The 19,361-nt window shown below is 40.8% G+C and overlaps 1 protein-coding gene across 1 annotated transcript in view; it reads left to right on the top strand.

Annotated features, from left to right (window-relative positions):
- Nucleotides 1-334: 334 nt before the first annotated feature.
- The window catches only part of DIAPH3 (diaphanous related formin 3), a 247,165-nt gene continuing 228,138 nt past the window's right edge, over nucleotides 335-19,361 (top strand). Inside the window, exons 1-2 of the mRNA XM_032993917.2 lie at nucleotides 335-666; nucleotides 12,328-12,360. Coding sequence (XP_032849808.2) covers nucleotides 526-666; nucleotides 12,328-12,360 — 174 coding nt within the window. The 5' untranslated portion in view covers nucleotides 335-525. The remainder of the gene's footprint in view (nucleotides 667-12,327; nucleotides 12,361-19,361) is intronic.

The following is a 19,361-nucleotide window of genomic DNA, read 5'->3' as shown; positions in this document are numbered from 1 at the left end:
AAAAAACCTTAAGAAAAAGTACGTTCCCCCCCCAAAACACACACTATCCCCACCTCAGAAGGCGCCCCCGCCCCTCAGTATCCCCCGGCTGGCGCGGGCCGCGCTGCTCTCTGGGACATGTAGTCCGGGCGGGCCCCGGGTCCCCTCGCCGGTTCGAACAGCTGATTCACCGGAGATTGGCAGAAGGCCAGCCAACCGGGGAATCGGCAACCCCACCCTGCCGCCTCGGATTGGCTAGCGTGAGGGAGGCCGTGGGCGGGACCGGCGGTGGCGGGACGGTTCGGACGTTCCCGGGCTCTGACCGGCGCCGGCCGTTGGGAGCGTGCGGCTCTGCGCCTCGCTCCCGCCCGCCGGCATTAGCGGCTCCTCGCTAAAGCCTTCGCGACTCTGAGGCGACATTAGCGGCTTTACCCCGGAGCCCCGCTCCTCCCCCGCTCGGCCGAGCCCAGCTAAACCGCGCTAATCGCAGGCGTTTCGCTCGGCCGGGGCCGCGATCTCCACCCCTCCTCCGTCCCGGGCGCGGCCATGGAGCCCCGGCGGCCGCGTTACTGCGCCCCTTCCTCGCCGCCGGGTCGCGGCCGGCGGGAGAACAAGGGGCACCGTCGGAAAGCCCCGCCGGGGGCCGGGTGCGCTGAGGAGACGGCGGACGGCAGGAAGCCCAAATTCGTAAGTAGAAACCGGTCCCAAGCCACCCACACCCCGCGGGGGCGGCTGCGGCGGGCGGGTGGGAGCACACGGGCTGCGGGGCGGTGCCGTTGGCTTCGGGAGGCCTTCAAAGCGGGGAGCCCCCCCGCTCCATCCCACCTCCGGCTCCTGCCTGCCTCCGAGGACCGAGTTTTATCCCGCAACAAGTTCTCAGGTCCCCTCGCCTCACCGTAAAGCTTTATTGTCTTCCTCTCTGTGTGACAGCTATAGGTGTAAGAGGAACAGATCAGAGGTGTAGCTCTTAAATTATATTACTTTCAGTAGAACTGGATTTTATTTATTTTATTTTATTTTGGTGAAGTAAACTGTATAGTGAAAAACCGCGTCTTTGAATTTAAGGGACACAGTAAACTTTTCCTTCCTAGTCCTGCTTTTACAGGCTTCTGGCTAGTGCACCAAGAGACTAGGAAACTCGAAATGGCTAATAATTGTCCACAAGGTGGTGTGTCTAAGATACACTCGAACTAAAAAGCGCCCAGAAACAGCCACTTTTTTTTGGACATCATGAGATTTCCAGGTGTTAAAGCGGAGACATATTCTACAGGTCTTGCATCCACCACAGGACGGATGCAGAACAGATGCATCCCATGCTCATATTTAAGTGGTGCACATGTTAATCTTTGTTCAGCCAGCTCTGAGCCCACCTCCTCTAAAATGCAAAATAGATACTATGTATAATAAAAATAGATACTATGTGTAATATATACTTACAAAATAGATACTATAACGCATAACATAAAGTAGATTCTTGATTCTAATGTCTCTTTGTGTGATATTCAGTACTTAAATGTCTGGTACTTGAGCACAGGTTCAAAAATGTCAGCCAATAAGTGGTATCAAATCATAGGCTGGCCTTAATTCATGAGAATGCCTTGTCAAACTGCAACTTTCTAATGTATTTGACCTTAAAAAGTAGTCTTGTTTTTCATTTTTAAGTAAGCTCTTAAAGCAAAGATTTTGCCCTGGGGTGTTGATAGGGCACTGAAGAATGATAGTTCACCAAACCTGGGTTGTGTTCTAGGTATGCCACTAGTTCACTAAGTTACCTTAAGAAGAGTCAGAGGTGACTATTTCTTGAACAGATTTTAGGATTTTGTCTCTGTCTTCATGTAAACTGACGTGAGGGGTATAGTATACAAATGTGATGTGAGAAATTTAGTGGTTACTGAAGAGCAGCAGCGTGCTCCATGCCACAAAACCAAAGGAGCTGCTGTAGTTACTATAACCTTTGAAATGTAGTCTCTAATCCATGACTTGTCCTGGCTAATAATTTCTGGTGAAGAAACATACACAGTAGTACAGGTAGAATTATTTTAATAGTTGTAGACATCACCCAGCTTCTTTGGTTTGGGTAGCTCTCTTGAAGGTTACTATGAGATATGCTTTTCTTTCCAGCTTTTCATAAGTTTCTGCCCTAAGATATTGTGTTACAGAATATTTATAACTCGGCTAGTAAATCTAAAATTGGTAAACTCTCTTTCCTATCTACCTCTTGTTGTCTTACAAGACTAGTTTTTTTTTTTTTTTTTTTTTTTGAGGGGGAGATGGTATATTGTCCTCAAATAAATGAGGGGAGGGGATAGATCAAGTACACCCTCAGTAAGTTTGCAGTTGGCCAAGTTGGTCAGGAGTGTTGATATGCTTGAAGGTAGGAGGGCTCTACAGAGGGATCTGGACATGCTGGGTTGATGGGCTGAGGCCAGTTGTGTGAAATTCAACACTTCTGGTTGCTGGGTCCTGCACTTGGGTCACAACAACCCCATGCAATGGTACAGGCTTGGAGGAGAGTGGCTGGAAAGCTACTTGGCAGAAAAGGACCTGGGGATGTTGTTTGACAGCCAGCAGAATATGAGCCAGCAGTGTGCTCAGGTGGCCAAGAAGGCCAACAGCATCCTGGCTTGTATCAGAAATAGCGTGGCCAGCAGGACTAAGGAAGTGATTGTCCCTCTGTACTCAGCCCTGGTGAGGCTGCACCTCAAATGCTGTGTTCAGATTTAGGCGGCTCACTACAAGAAAGACATTGAGGTGCTGGATTGTGTCCAAAGATTGGTAACAAAGCTGCTAAAGCATCTAGAGCACAAGTCTTATGAAGAGCAAGGTGGATGTTGGTCTCTTCTCCCAAGTAACAAGCGATAGGATGAAGGAAAACAGCCTCAAGTTGGAGCAGGGGATGTTTAGATTGGATATTAGGAAAACTTTCTTCATTGAAAGGGTTGTCAGGCATTGGAACAGGCTGCCCAGGGGTTTGGTTGAGTCACCATTCCTGGAGGTATTTTAAAGACATGTAGATGTGGTACTTAAGGACAGAGTTTAGTAGTGCACTTGGCAGTGTAAGGTTTATGGTTGGACTTTATCTTAAAGGTCTTTTCCAACCTAAATTATTCTATTCTATTTTATCCGTGTTGTGTTGTTCACATCTAACTCTTCCCTTAATATATCTTTAATATAGTTTTATTAGTTAAATTAATTTTGTGTCAGAATACATAAGTCTTCCCTCACCTCTTTGAATTCTCTGTAATCCAGTCTTAGATATAGACTGTAGCATTTTCTGTGTTTGGGATACTTGCAGTGCCATACTTCTTAATGTCCCCTGAACTATGTTTCTGATCTCATATAGGCTTGTCAAGTGTGGATGAAATTGGCTGTTAAATTGAGTGAACTCAAATCATCCAGATTGTATTAGTCTAATTTTCCTCAGTGCAAAAGGCTTGAAAATAAGTTCCAGGTTGGACCCTTCTAATCAATGCAACATATTGATCTATCACAACAGATATACTAATCTGAAAAATAATTTGATTCCCTGACAAACTTTGAGGTGAAATTGGATTGCTGGTTGTCTAAGTTGACATCATTAACACGTACCTCCTTTTTGCTTAGAAAATTATTGTTTATTGTTAAATTATTATTTATTTAGAAAATCAATCTTTTTAAAATCTACTTCATTTGGAGCAGGGTGAGAAAGAGTCTTCTGTCTAAACAGTTACGGTGGTTGATTCCAAGTAAATGTCATCCTGAAGTACTGCCTTTCTGAATAAAGTAGCTTCTCAGAAGAAACGAAGGAGTTGTAAGCCTCAGTTCTCTTTGTTCTTTTACTTAATCATTTATACATTTTTTTCTTTAAGGAGTGATGGCTAACCTTGAAGCACATGCTAGCTTGGTTTTGTTCATCAGGTCCAAGGTTTTGGAAGAGAGCGACTCTTAAAAGGGTGAAAGATACTCTATGGTACTGTGGTACTTCAGCTTATTGAAAGCTCTTACATTCACCCTTGAGGTTTAGGGCTTGGTAAAAACAGGAAATTAATTGAAGGGTGGCAGAGATTATACCTGTTTTCTGTGTATACCTTGGCTGAGCAGGGAACTTTTGAAATCTGCTGGGGGGGTGGACTAAAAAGCAGTTGCTTACCACTTCCTCTCGATTTTATTTTTTTTTTTTTCCTTAGAAAAATTTGAAATCATAAAAGTGAGTGCTTGTGCTTTGAGCTCAGAGTACAGCTGAGCACCACACAGCCGCTCACTCCTCCCTTCCTTCCCAGCAATGAGAAGGGACAAATGAGCCAGGCTTGGGGTTTGAAATATGACAGGGAGGGGCAGATCACCCATTACAGTCATGGGCAAAAGGCAGACTTGTTAGGGGAAGAAAAAAAGAACATAAATTTATTACAGACACTAACAACAACACTTAACAGAGTAGGACAGTGAGAAGCATTGCCACATCTTGAGAACACCTTCCCCCCACCCCTCCCTTCTTCCTGGGCTCAGTTCTGCTCCCGATATCTCTACCTCCTCCCCCAGTGGCGCAGGGGCAGGGAATGGGGGGTGCAGCCAGTGCTGCCACTTCCTTCATCTTCAGTGGGGGAGCTTCTGGAACTTGTTCCCCATGTTCCATCGTGGTCCCTCTCTCACAGGAGACAGACCTTCACAAACTTCCTCCAATTTAAGTCCCTCCCACAGGCCACAACAGTTCCTTGCACTGCTCTGGTGTGAGACACCGACTTTTACCACCTGGAGTCCCTCCCATGGGCTGCAGCCTTCCTTTCCTGAGCTGCTCTGGCGTGGGACACCCCTACGTGCTGCAATTCTCCCAGTGCTGAACTACAACAGCAGGGCTACCTTTTCCCACATAATCCCAGCCTTCTTCAGGCACAGATACCTTGATCATCCATGTGAAACACAGGCCATAAATCAGTGTCTGCTCCACCATAAATCCTTATGGGTGGTGACCCTGCTGTCTCACCAGAGGATACAGGGGGGTCTCTGCTCTGGCACACCTTCCCTGCTCCTTTCTTCCTCTGTTCCTTCACTGACCTTGGTTTTCACGCAGCTGCTGCAACTCCTCACCACGTTCCTTCTTAAATACGTTATTGCAGAGGTGCAGCTGATTGGCTCAGTTTTGGTGCAGAGGTGGAGCTGACTTGGAGCCGGGGGAGCTTCGAGAAGCTTCTCACATGGGGCCAGCCCTATAGCCCCCTCCCCTGCTACCAAAAAACCCCACCACTCACTCAGACCCAGGGTATTGCTATACTACATGACTGCCAGTTTCGCTTTACTGGGACTACATCTTGTAGATCCTAGTCCTCAAAAGATCAACTTCATTGTCTATCTTGTTAAAGGTGTTTCTGTTAATTCCAGTATACCATTGACCCGTCTTCGGTGACCTTGAGGTTATGCTTTTGATTAAATTCTTTATGAACTTCTATGAGTCAAGAAGGCTTTCTTGTTTGCACCAATCTGTTAAAAATAGATAAATTAACACTTGCATTAACAGTGGCTGTAAATCAAAGGAAGATGTAGTTAAGAGCGAAAACACTTCAATTTCTGTAGCATAGAGTAGAAAGGTAAGACCGATCTGTGTCAATATCTTTAATTATGAAGCATCTGAATTACTGCTGCAGTTACACTGCAGTGTAAGACCTTGAATCTAAATTAATCTTTTAAAGAAATGAATGCTGAGCAGATGTTACCTAAAACACTTTATTGCAGCTTTGTAAAATTGTAAATTCCTCATGCTGTTATTTTTGTTGGCATGAATTAACACTGTGGGTTATGATATTAAATTTTAGTGCTGTGTTCTAGCACTTGGTTATATAATCTTACCTGTAAGCACCAATTTTGAGTTTAACTCATCAGTGTCTAGAGAATATCACTGTGTAGAAACTGTCATGTTAAGATAATTTTACTCCTGATTGCTTCTCATTCTGCTTTCCAAGCAACAGAGAGAGAGCGTGTGATAAAGCCATTAAATAAATGCTGAAGCAGTACATTGGAAATTAAAAGTAGGAAATGCTGTGGGGTTATAGAGCAGTTTCTAAATTGCTCTTACAGACTAAGGTAGCAAAATTACTGAGGGAATATTGTGACAAAGGAGATCCTAAAGTAATAGCATTCACTGTAATCATCCAATTTACATCTCTCTGAGTCTACAGGTTTCTTTTCAGTCTCTGCTTCAGTCTTCTGGTTGTGTTTCTTCTGGAGGATAGCCTTTGGGGGGAAAACCAGCTAGTGTTGAATCTTTTTTGGGATAGAATTAATGGCAGCGTGTGATGAGTTCTTTCTCACTTCCTAATTTAAAAAGGTACAGAGGGGACAGTTTATTATATGTACATCCTTAGTCTTCGTTTATGTAGTTTCATTATTCAGGTTTAAGTTGGCCAGTTCTTCTAAAATGCATGGTATATTGCTTAACCCCCCCCCCCCCCCCCCCTTTTTTTTTTTTTCTTCCCTCGTAGCTACATGTAGGCTTTAAGTTCTTAATATATTAAAGAAGCTGTACATGTGTATGGTGGTTTGGAGAGGCTGTTATATGTGGGTTTGTTTCTTTGTTTTCTTCTGCAGGAAGGCAAAAATTAAGATCCCAAAAGGATTTAGAGAGCAGGTGTTGTGATTTGATCCTGGTTGGCAGCCAACCACCATGCAGCCACTCTCTCCCTTCTCTTCCGGCAATGAGAAGGGACAGAGATCCAGGCTCGGGGTTTGAGATAGGACTGGCATGGGGAAAAAATCCCCCTTTATGGTCACGAGCAAAAGGCAGACTCATTAGGGGAAGAAAAAAAGAACATACATCTATTACAGGCACTAACAACACGTAACAGAGTAGGACAGTGAGAAGCATTGCTACATCTTGAGAACACCTTCCCCCCACCCCTCCCTTCTTCCCGGGCTCAGCTCTGCTCCCGATATCTCTACCTCCTCCCCCCAGAGGCACAAGGGCAGGGAATGGTGGCTACAGTCAGTGCTGCTGCTTTTTCCTTCTTCAGTGGGGGGAGCTTCTGGAACTTGTTCCTCCTGCTCCATCATGGTCCCCCTCTCACAGGAGACAGTCCTCCACAAACTTTCTCCAACATGAATTCCTCCCATGGGCCGCAGTGTTCCCCACACTGCTCCGTCATGGGTCACCAACTTTCTCCAACTGGATTCTCTCCCACGGCTGCAGCCCTTCCCGAGCTGCTCCGGCGTGGGACTCCTCCGCATGCTGCAATCCTCCCAGCGCTGAATTACAACAGTGGGGCTACCTTTTCCCACAACACCCCGGCCTTCTTTGCGCACAGCAGCTTGATCATCCATGCAAAACACAGGCCATAAATCAATGTCTGCTCCACCGTAGATGTTCATGGGTGGCAGGGGGGGTCGCCCTGCTGTCTCACCACAGGATACAGGGGGGTCTCTGCTCTGCCACACCTACCCCCTCATTTCTTCCTCCATTCCTCCACTGACCTTGGTGTTCCCCAAGCTGCAGTAATTGCTCCTCATAAATCCCACTTCCCATCACCACGTCCCTTCTTAAATACATTATTGCAGATTTGCAGCTGATTGGCTCAGTTTCCAAACAGAGATGGAGCTGACTTGGAGCTGGAGGAGCTTCAAGAAGCTTCTTGCAAGGGGCTGCCCCTATAGCCCTCTCCCCTGCCACCAAAAAAACCCCACCACTCACTCAACCCAGGACACTAGGCTGTAGTATTTTTGTATTTTTTGTAAATCGAAGTAGTTCAGTGTGGTGGAGGGCATGCATGTTGAAATTCTTGTTCAGCTGACTGAGATCCTGTTACTTTGCGTGCCTAAAAATCCTCTTGTAGCAGTAGAGGTGTATGGCTGGGTGCTTGTCCATCTTCTAATTCCACTTATGATCAACACTTTGGACTTTGTCTACCTCTCTGGAATAGTAACAATGTCCATACCTGCCAGGAATGATCTGAGTTCGAGTACCAAGCATGCTGTTTTTAAACATGCTGTTTTCATTTAGAAAATCAGATGAGCAATGTCACTCTGTGCTTACGTGATGGTGAAAAGAGCACTTGTGGAAAATGGAGTTGCTGCCCCTTTTTGGTAGAGTTCCAAAACTTTTAGATGGTACAGACTATACCCTGTATTGTACCAGGGTGTTCATCATTTCCAGGACACAATGAGCTGTAGTATTGGTGGAAAAAATGCTAATGACATGAGACTGGAGACCCGTGTGAGAAGACAGCATTCTCCTGAATTCTGGTCATGTTTGTCAGGACTGCTTGTACTGCATTTAGATAGAATTTTATTTATAAATATGCATATGCAAAGATAGAGAAATAAATGTTATGACACAAAAGATCAAACTAGTACTTTTGATCTAATTAAGTGACGCTTCTCATTTCTTTTCTTCACTTCACTGTCTCTACCAAGAGTTGACTGGAGTAATTATATAGATAATGACTTAACTGGTTAAACTCTGTTTTGTAGATTAACTTTCAGTACTGTTTGGATATGCAACATAAGATCATCCTTTTCTTTATGACAATGAGATTCTTTACTCTGAATATATATATGTATGAAGCCAAATAGTATTTGGCTTACTTGCCCTACCTGGGTGGTACAGAAGTTGTATCACACATGACTTCATCATACATGACCTTTTGAAGAGACACAGTGCTCATTCTGTTCTTTTTGAGTAATATTTTTGTTACTGTGCTTGTGTTGTGAACCTCAGCTGTTGCGTCCCATTGTACCTTTAATTTTTCTGTTTAAGGCTCTCACTGTCTTTGATGTTTTTGAGACTGGCTTATCAAGAACATTGTACCATACACTGATTGTACATGAATATCCCGTGTCCAATGAAATCAGTTATTTGCCAGTATGCCTAAGGGGCATAATCTTTAAAAAGGGGTAAATTCTATGTCAGATAGCTTGCTTTCTTCAAAAATAATACACTACTTAATTGTGACTTTGCTTTAACTAAACTGCTTCTCCTCAACTGCAAAACAAAATGACCTCTTCCTTCATGTCCCAGGCTAAAAACTAAGTTACCCTGGAAAATGTAATTTCAAAATGTTAGTTGTTTATAAAGGTGTTTGTATAGCTGAAGACTAAGCAATGATGTGATACTTCTGCTTTTCCAACTATAGGTACTACTGATCAGTCTGGTCTTCTGAAGTATTCTAATTAACTCCTTAATCTCTTCATGGTTTTGTTTCTCTCCAACTAGAAAAACGGATATCAACATACTTAAAATATCAGTAATTTGGTTTTCAATGTTGCATATCTACTTTCTACATGATAAACAGACTAGAGGAATACTTGTACATAGCTCCTATGTTGTCAAAAGCAATAATTTTATTCTTCTAGAGTAGCTTATAGAAGGCACAGAATAGCATATTAGTATTTTCATCTGTTGCAAACCAGTATTCTATGAGTTTATATCATGTTTTTAACAATAACTGAATATTATAGGAATATTACTTAAACCAGATTTATTTAGTTGCAGGCCTGTGTTTAAGGCAACTTCTTCACTTGAGCAGAATATGTCTGTCTTCTGTGAACTGATATAGGCAGGCATGAAAATAAAAATATGTTCCTGGGGTAGTAAAGCACTCCAACCTCTACCTAACTCTGGTCTAATTATTTTCTCCCTTTATTAGAAATGTGTTTGTTTTATTTGTTTGTCATGAGAGTAATAAAAATATATTTCTGTTCTTGAGTCACACTACTCAATGCCGTTAATTTAATGCCATTAAAAGATCCATGTGGTAAGATTTTTTTTGTTTTGTTTTTAAGACCACATGTAATGTTCCACATCTCTCTATACTTGAATGCTACAGAAGACCAGGAAAGTTGGCAACTGGTTTTACTTTGTACAACCTTGCCAGAAGAGAAGGACTTGGTGAGGGAGAGGGGAGAAAGGTCACCCCAATTCTCATGTTTTAACCAGCTCTTCTGAGTGAGAGGTATTATAACATAAAACTCAGAATAATCTTTTGAGATGTCTTACTGCAAGTCATTCATCCCTTTAATTAGAGTGCTAAATGAGCTGAACATTAGGATGTAGTTGGCATGGGGTTTTTCTCCTTTATAAAGAAATCTCCAACTACAGTGTCACCAGTGTTGATAGATGAGTGCAGGTTAGGTAGGTTCACATCCTTGTGGGGTCTAGTTCGAAAGTAACTGCTACAACGTTGTCTGAAAGAGATCTTATGCTGATATTTTTAGACTCCTGTACTGTAGGTAGTCAGTAAGATGAAGACTTAGGAGACTTACATCTGTATATTAAGTTTCTCATACCATTATGATACCCTTAGTTGGTTTCATGGTAGTCTTTTTTCACTAATTAGTTAGATGACCTGGGTCAGTGAGGTGTTCTGATATACAAAATGGGGAACTTTTTACCTTTTACTGCAGTAAATTCCATTGCTGAATTTCACAGCTTAATTGAAAGCTACAACGCTGGCTTGAACTATCCCATTAACTTTTGCCTTTTTCAAAGAACAAAACCTGAATCCTAAAAATATTGCCTTAATTCCTCGGATGATGATGGTGTCTTGTACAGAGCAGTTGCAGAATATCCAACATCTATTCCTAAGTGGAAGTGAACCCAATGATGTGCTTCCTGTGTCTACGGTAACATACTGACATGAATCTCAATCTTCTACCTCAAAGCATATGATGTAGAAGAATTTTCATTCTAAGCAGATTCCTTAATCTCCTACTGTGTTAGAGGAGCTTCACAATGGTATCAATGCATTGCTTAAGGCTTAGTGATATAAGTCAATTGTATGAAAAAGGAATACATTTTACTGCTCCTTGCTACCAAGTTGCAGTGTAAAGACCTCATGTTAGTGTTTTCTCCTGCAGTTTTGATCACTTAAGGATAGAGTTATTACACGAACAACTTGCTAAATGTGAAGTCATGAGCTCTTGCAGATGACAGAAGTTAATGCTTATTGCTGCCATTGTAGCTCTTTAGCAGAATGGGAGGAACAAGTTGTAAAACCTGGCTCCATAGCAGTGTATGGGGCAAAAGTCTGATCTACACCTGCAGCAGGAGAACACCAGTGGGAAAACTGGGATACAGATCTTCAGTCTCCTGACTGGATTGAAATATTTTCACTTTGTTGTTTTCATTTATTAGAAATCCTCATCTATTAGAACATGGAATGGGATTGTCATGAAAGTTCAGTACTGACCTAGCTACGGATTTTTTTTATTTTTGATGGCAGATCTTGCACTATGTCACTTGAGTGTTTCCTCACACTTCACTTGCTTTTTATTTTTAACTTCATTGCCATTCATCAGATGCCTCTTCCTCAGTTTCTTGACAATATTCAGAGTAGAGCTATCATGGAATAATATTTGACTTAACACAAACTGTTCCTCAGTTCTGAGGGAAAAGCCAGAGGAGGTGTCATAAGTAATGATGCCTAAGTATGCTGATTTGGTGAAGACAAAACAAGATTTTTCCAAATCTGATTTATCTGGATACAGCCTTTGACAACTGCTGTAGCTGCTCCTTTGCTTTTTATGCTGGGCAGCCTAAGAATAGGGTAAGAGTTATCTTGCTAAGTATGTGATTTCACATTCTTCCAATTTCCCTGCCTAGTCTGTTTTCAGCCTCTTCGTAAGAACTATCCATGGGATCCCTGCGGCACTGACTCATCAGTCACCAATGTTCTTCAGTGCTGCTCTTCAGTTTTATGCAAGACTTGTGCTTCCTAGCACTTGCTGTGTTTGTAAAAGTGCAGTGGAAAGCCGAAGAGTTGGTTTAGGAACTGTTGTTTCACACACCAGTGAGTGATCTATACGTTTTTGGATGTTACTACCAATAAATGTTTATGTCAGCTTCTGCTCATACATTTCTGCTCCACTTGACACATAGGCAGTGCTTGAGAGTAGTCAACAGTTTTAGTTGTTTCAGTGTTGCAGCTTGGCAGAGAGTTTTGAACTGTTGAGGAACTCCATGTTCTTCTGTTCAGTTTAAAATCTCTGGACTGATTCTTTGGTGGTGTCGTCACCGTGGTTTTGAGAAGACACAATTTTAGTAGATGAATTATGGGCAGGTCTTCTGTTCTAGTATATTTAGCTATAAAATATAATAAAACACAACTTGTTTCAAGCTGTGCTTGATTTATATTCTTCTGGTATTATTCAAAGGAACAGATTACAGATTGTTTTTGAATCTATAATATACCCTGTATAACTTGCTGTGCACTGTATGTCAACAAAGTACAGCTTGCCAAGAAATTATTACTTCAAGTGCCATGATTCAATACTTGCATCTTATTTTGAATAACTAACTGAGACTTGTTTTTTTTGTTGTTTTTTTTTTGTTTTTTTTACTGCACAATTTTGATTTGTGATGTGACTGGTTTCCTGTTTGATTTACAGCACTTAAATATCAAGACACTGACAGATGATGTGGTAAGACAACTTATGTTTTGCTTTGGCTATGCTAAACTAATAACCTCATTGCTAACGCAATAGAAATAACCTTATTGATACAAGATACTGTCTTAATTTTGAAGTTAATTTAGTTAATTGGCGAAGTCACACTAAGCTTAATTATCTGTAACGTACTCAGTGCAAGTAGCAAAAATCTATGGATGGCTTTGAAGTATGCCTTAATCATGGCTAAATGAGCTTGACATGGGTAATTGTGCCAATTTACAGGTGGTATAGTTAAGATATTTGTGATTGCATGTTTAATATTAAAGTTGCTCAGCCTGCATGGCTAGCTTAAAATACCATGTTTAACAAACTAACAGTTGCTCATAAAGCTAATATCAAACAATGTCAGGTGTATTCAGTGTCATGCTAACACTGTGTTTCTCAAGCTTCGTCTGTCTCTTGAACAGCAGATGAGGTTCTGTATCACATAGCAGATTTTTTTTTTCTTGCTATTGAAGTTAGCTATTTCATTGTCTGCTCTTTCTTTTGTAGTTAAGAATAGTTTTTGTTAAAGTGGATCACTTCACAAAGCCTTTGAATTTACATGGGAAGTAGTGTTCTGCAGACATCTAAACATGAGCTGTTACGACTTCAGTGCTATACTGAGTTATTGCTGAAGTACTTCTGTGTGTAACTGAGGGTTTAAGAGTTGTATGCTAGGTAATGTGCAACACACTTGTGCTGAGAAACACTGCTGTTTCCTAGCTTAGGAACCAGTGGTCTGGTTATTGTTGAGTAGGTGTGGAAAGTTAGTAGTGTTGAGCATCTTGCCTCCACCTATTATTCATTCCTGGATTAATTTAAATCACCTGCTGCTACTTTTTTAGCAGAGTTTCATGGGCTGGAAATGGTTATTAAGAAATTTGAGTCTGACAGGTTGATAATACAACTTTGATTCTATTAACTTATAACCCAAACCATTCTGTGATTTTATGAACTTGTGCTTTATCTCAGAGAGCTGAGGAAATGTTCACAGTTCAAAACAAAAGTACTTTTTGGTAACCAGATCTTAATTTTGGTAATGTCATGTGAGGGTTATAGTCTGGATGCACAAGATCTTGCTTTTTTTTTTTTTTTTTTTTTTTTTTTTTTTGTTAAAGAGGCTAGCTTGCTGCCTTACTGCAGTTGTTGTTTCCTTAGTCTATGGGGCTTGTCTAACTTGTAATGGTAGCCACCATAAGTCAGCAGGTTTATTGTGTTGGAATAAGGACAAAGAGCCTGTTGACTTGTAGTAAGCAATCTTCTCCATGACTCCTTAAATTTCTCAGAGCATACTGAAGGTCCCTTTGCAGACTAAAGAAACATCACCTGCAAAATAGTTCCAAATTGTCCAACCATATATATATATATATATATATTTTTAAAAAAAGGGAAATGGCAGCTGTTTGGTAAAATGCTAACAGTTCTAAGAGAAAATAAAAAAGTAAAATTTTGCAGTAGCGTATGCTTTTAAAAGCGGGTATTTTGTTCACTTGCAACTTCCTCTTGAAACAAGGGCATGCTTTCCAACCAACACTTTTTGACACTCTGTTGGTTTCTGTTGGTTTGGTTTTTCTGTGTCTGATTTTGGGAAACAGATAATAATACTAAGTATCTGAGTCTTAGGCAACTTAAATGTGGATCAGAGCAGAGTGGTTTTGACATTTCATACCAAGCACAAAAACTGGCAAATGTATTTTCTCCAAATCCTTTTTGTGACAAAGGGGAGAATTGTAGTAAAAGAAGAATAAGAAATTAAAGGTTTAAGGTTACTTGATTTTGTAGCTTTCAATGAAATAATACGTTTCCTTTCTTCTCGTGAGCAATCATTTGCATGTTAACTTGCTCTCTGCTGCATTATGCTTTATAAAATATTTATTTTACTGTTCCCAGTCTGTTTCTTACAAGTAGTGTTGTATAACAGTGACCAGAAGCCCTTTTTTTTTTTTTTAAATTTAGGTAAGTTAGCAACATTTTGAGTCTAAAATGCAGACTGCTTTTCAATACTTGCATTGTATTGGGTTATTCCTGAGATGCTGATGAATTGCCTACTTCCAGTGACAAGTCCCCATTAAGTTCAGAAACATCTTGCTTTTTACACAACTAACACATGCTTCTTTTAGCTTGTTTACAAACTATGGAGACAGGAGTCTTATTCCACAGAGGAGTGGCAAATAGGTAGCTGAGGTTTCTATCTCAAGTGCTTTGTGTTCCAACACATGTCTTGTAAGGCTCATAAAGATTAAAAACCCATGCGTATTAACATTATTTTATGAAAGAAAAATCTTATGTAGACAAAAATGAAATATATACTAAAATTCCTTATAACATAAAGATATGTTGGCTGATTTCATAGCAACTGTTGTAAGGAGAAGAAAGGCTGTATAATTTCCAGTGAAATATGAGTGAAATATGTTTCTACCCATTCAAGATTTGACTGCACAGGCCCAGACTCTGTAACTTTTAATTTTCTACCATTAGTTAAATGATTTGCTCACAGGAAAGGTAAAATCATCCCTGGGAGGTTGATAGTATTAGGAATAAGAAGTCATTGAATGGAAGAGATTTTTCCATGTATCTTGGTTTATGCAAGTCTTTTTCTTTCTGAAAACTGTACTGTTATCACTGGAATTTCTCATATAGCAAAAAGTTAATCTTGTAGAGCAATTTGTCTGTCAAAGAAAGAATATACTTTCTTAATCTTCTGGAGCTTTGAGGAGGAAAAAGATGTTAAGAGGTCTTTGAGTCAGAATTGTTGGAAGTAACTTCTTTGATTTTATGGGAAGTATTTTTACTGGTAAGGGAAAATAGCGGTTTGCTTTTACTTCCAAAGGTATCGAAATAGAATGATGCAACCTGTATTCTCCTGTGTGTTTCCCATCCACTAAGAATCATTATTTTCAATTAAGACATAAGAAGGAAGGTGGTGTGGTTTGAGCCCAGAGGGCAACTGAGTACCATGCAGCCACTCACTCAACCCTTCCCTCTCAGGACTGTGAAGGAGAACATAAAGGAAAAAGGCTCAGGAATTGAGATAAGAACAGGGAGAGATGACTTACCCGTTATAATCATGAGCAAAAGACACACTTATTAGGGGAAGAAAAGGAACAAATTTCTGTTTAGGACTTTGCTGGCTCACAGTCAGTTTTCCATCTGCTAATACCTCTAAGTTCTTCTTTGCAGGGCTGCCCTGAATCCACTCATTGCCCAGCCTGTATTTGTGCTTGGGATAGCCCTGACCCACGTGCAGGACTTTGTACTTGGCCTTGTTGAACTTCATGAGATTTGCACAGGCCCACCTCTCAGATTTACCAAGGTCCCTATTCTTTATCATGTGTCAACATCAGGGTGTTACATCAGACTTTCATGACTGAGCTGAGCTGTTGCCTTCTGTGACTGAAACAGCTGGTAAAATGTCTGGGAGATTGAGCTATGCTGTAGTACTTGAGCAGATTTTCCAGATGTTAAATTGTGTTTATTGAGTCTGTAAATAGTGGGCAGTCAGAAACATGTGAACTTGAAAACTGAGGGTGGCAGTCCTTTTTGTCCTACAGATCTAATAAGGGAGAGTGAGAAGGACACCTATAGAAAGAGCAAAGCTATAAGGAAAACTCTTGGCTTCATGCCTTCAGCCAGGAAATGAGGATTTCGTACCTGTGTATTTCAAATCAGAACTCTCCTAATAAATTGTGCTCAGGAATCATCATCAGTGCCTTGATGGTCCATATATATCCGTCTGTGTTTCTTCATGGGGATGGGGAAGGGAAGAATAAAGATTGTTCAGTAGTTCTAGTAATGCTGTTTAGGCTAAACTGTAACAGTTCTGTATTCCTGTCTCTTCATAATAAGGTAGCCGAAGTTGTGATACCTCATTTGTGGCAAACAACAGTTTTCACGTATTCAGGACTTCTCTGTGATACTGGGTTGCCTACTGTTTTAGAATAAAGATTTTCCTGTAGTGCAGTGACATCCTCCAGTGATATATACTTCATAAACTTATATTGGGAGGAAGTTTTGCTGTTCATGTGGTGAAGAAAACAAAGATACAAGGCAATTGTTAATTTGTAGCATTCTGATCTGGAGCCTTTAGGTTAATTTTATTCCCTAGGAACATCCCAGAGCTTTCCGCAGGCATTTAGGATAGTAATAAAGAATAATATTTTACCATTTCTGCCTTAAGAGATTGGTGTAGATTGATGTGCTTTGTACAGCTGGAGAAACAGAATATGAAGAAATACAGTAGTGGTTCTTATTCTTGTAACAAAGACATCAAAATTGTTGGCATCAACCCTAATGTGAGAAGATTTTGTATGACTTGATTTATATGCTTTACGTGTTACAGGCATCACTCTTCTTTGTGCTAAACCCAAGTACAGGAATCACAGACCTAGTGGCAGAAATGTCAAGTCCACATGATGTGGTGCAGCTGTAGAGTCGATATGTTAGTTTGCATCCAGACCAATGCGCTTGATGTCTAATCTGGTAAGCCCTGTCTCCAAGTTTGAAAAAGAAAGGAAAAGCCAAGGAATCAAAGGCTGTGGTGGACAGAGGAATTTTAGTCCTTTGTTTCTTTTTCACTATATCATGAAGAGTATCTTCCATGGCAAAGCCACTGTCCTGTGCTACTGCTTACCTTGAAGAAAGATAGCTTTTTTTTTGGTGAATTCTTCGAAGACCTTTTTTTCATGACTTCAGATAATGTTTCAGTTGTAAACTCCTTTTGCTGTTGGTTATGACAAGCCCACTTTCATAACTTCAGTATCCTGCATAAATGTAACTAATTCTTCCATCTGCTACCTGCTAATTTGGTACAGCTGCTACTTTTTTCCTAAATGCCGGGGTTAAATCACTGCAGTAAGTACAGTCTAAACAGTGTTTATAAAGAATGTAACTTATGTTCATAGTGTTTGTGTACTTAAAATGTAGGCTGCTTGGCCAGTGATGAGATATTTGATTAGGTCTACCACTTTAAGTATGGTTAACATCCCTTTTTAGATAAAATCCTTCTGGCTAGGTATGTGGACAGTGTGAATGGTAGCTTTTAACTTTGGTGACCTAGAAGATGTTGCATGCAAGCTTTTACTCTAAATATGAGCAATAGGAAGCACACTTCATATACAAAGTCAAAAATAAATTTTTAGTCTCATTTTAAGAATCCAATCTGTATACAATAAACAGCTGTTGTTAGTCAAATTGCATTGATACCAACATTCGTAGTCCAAATTATCTCAGTAAAAGTCTCATTAAAAACTGTTGGAAGCTGTTCTACAAAAACTCCTAGTATTTATTCCTTTTTTTTCTGGCATTGTGCTTACTGTTCCATTGCCTGTTGGGTCTGAGGGCTTCCCACTGGATATGGAGAAGAAAGGTAAGAGCCAGGTGATGTAGTGGTCTGTCTTTAATGTACGTAACTTCTGCTGATAAATCATTTATCTTATTCCTTACCCACAGCCTCTCTGTGATCATAAATAAGACCAGCCATGCTAGTCAATTCAGGTTCATTTGTTGGTTCCCAGAACATTGCTAAAGCAGATGTGTTAGTAGCATTCCTCATAAAATAACTGTTTATCCTGTTTGGGTTATTTTAGGAGTTACTGTCTGCAAATGGTTGATCACTTTCAACCTAAATTGTTCAGTTAATTGGAAACTGAGTGTAAGCACCGTTGTTTTGAGAGATACAACAATGACTTGATTTTTACATTTACTTAAAATTCAACAATATAAAGCAATTAAAACTCTGCTTTTAAATAGAGCATCTGTGTTTATAAAAATGATACTTAATTTATTGTCTGACAAGGCATCCTGCATGTGTGAACTTTGTGTTAAACATGACCTCTAGCTGCTGACAGCCTCAAAGGTAGATAGTCCTATGAGAATTCCCTTAGCAAGTGTTGTTCCCTCAGTAGTACCTGATGCCATCAGGTTTTTCCATGGGTGCCCCATTGTCATCTGACTGGCTGTCCTCTGCTGCTGAAAAAGGCCTTGAATGAAGGATGGAGTGAAGCATTGTCAGAACTAGGGAATTCTTTCAGTGATCGTGAATGTTGTTACACAGGCACATGTTGGATTTTATTTTTGAGGAATTTTGTAATATAGCAATGGGTGATCTGATGTGTGAATTAAGGGGGGGTTGAAGATGAGGGAGGCAGGATGTCAGGGAATACCTTTCATTCCTGCATGCATAGCAGCTCTGTTAGGAGGTGATGTCTTGATAAGCTGTTGAGCCAGCAATTAGTCTACCAATAGCTAATCCATTGATTTTCCTGCATTATCAAGTGTGTAAGTTCAATAAACACAGTTGTCTTACAGAGAATGGTGTAAGAAGTCTTTACTGAGATCAAAATGAGAGCACAAATAGATGTACTTTCTAGGGACCTGCTCAGAAAGTGTGATGAGCCAAACATTTGTATTGCGGATTTTTCTGTAACTTTGATTTTTGGGTCCATGGTGTGTGCATAATATCACTTTCTTATTTCATAGGCTCTCAGTGGAATAATGAAGAATCTATGAAATCATAGAATAGAATAGAATCATAGAATGGTTTGGGTTGGAAGGAATCTTAAAGATCATCTAGTTCCAACCCCTCTGCCACGGACAGGGATACCTCTACCACTAGATCACGTTGCTCAAAGCCCTGTCCAACCTGGCCTGGAGCACTTCCATGGAGGGGGAAGCCACATCCATTAGTAGGAAATGTACAATGTGAATCCCTCCCGTAGGTGGGCTCACAACTCACTACCTGGTTGCTGGTCCCCAGATCCCAGAGTTCCCTGTGACTGGCACCTGGGTCACATGAGGCCCAGAGGCTGCAGACTCACTCCAGCTGCTGATAAAGACCACCTCACTCATGGAGAGACACACGGTGTGTGTGTGTGTGTGTAGGTACACATACAGAGCTCTTTGGCAGCTTGTGGGGCTCCCCCAGTCCCTCTGATAAGCAACTCTCATTGTGGCCTTGTCTTTAGAAACACAGAATGCACAGAGACAAAAATCTC

The sequence above is a fragment of the Tyto alba genome, unplaced genomic scaffold, assembly GCF_018691265.1.
Source record: "Tyto alba isolate M040663 unplaced genomic scaffold, T.alba_DEE_v4.0 Super-Scaffold_45, whole genome shotgun sequence".
Classification (NCBI taxonomy): Eukaryota; Metazoa; Chordata; class Aves; order Strigiformes; family Tytonidae; genus Tyto; species Tyto alba.
This window is presented reverse-complemented; position numbering and strand designations above follow the sequence as displayed.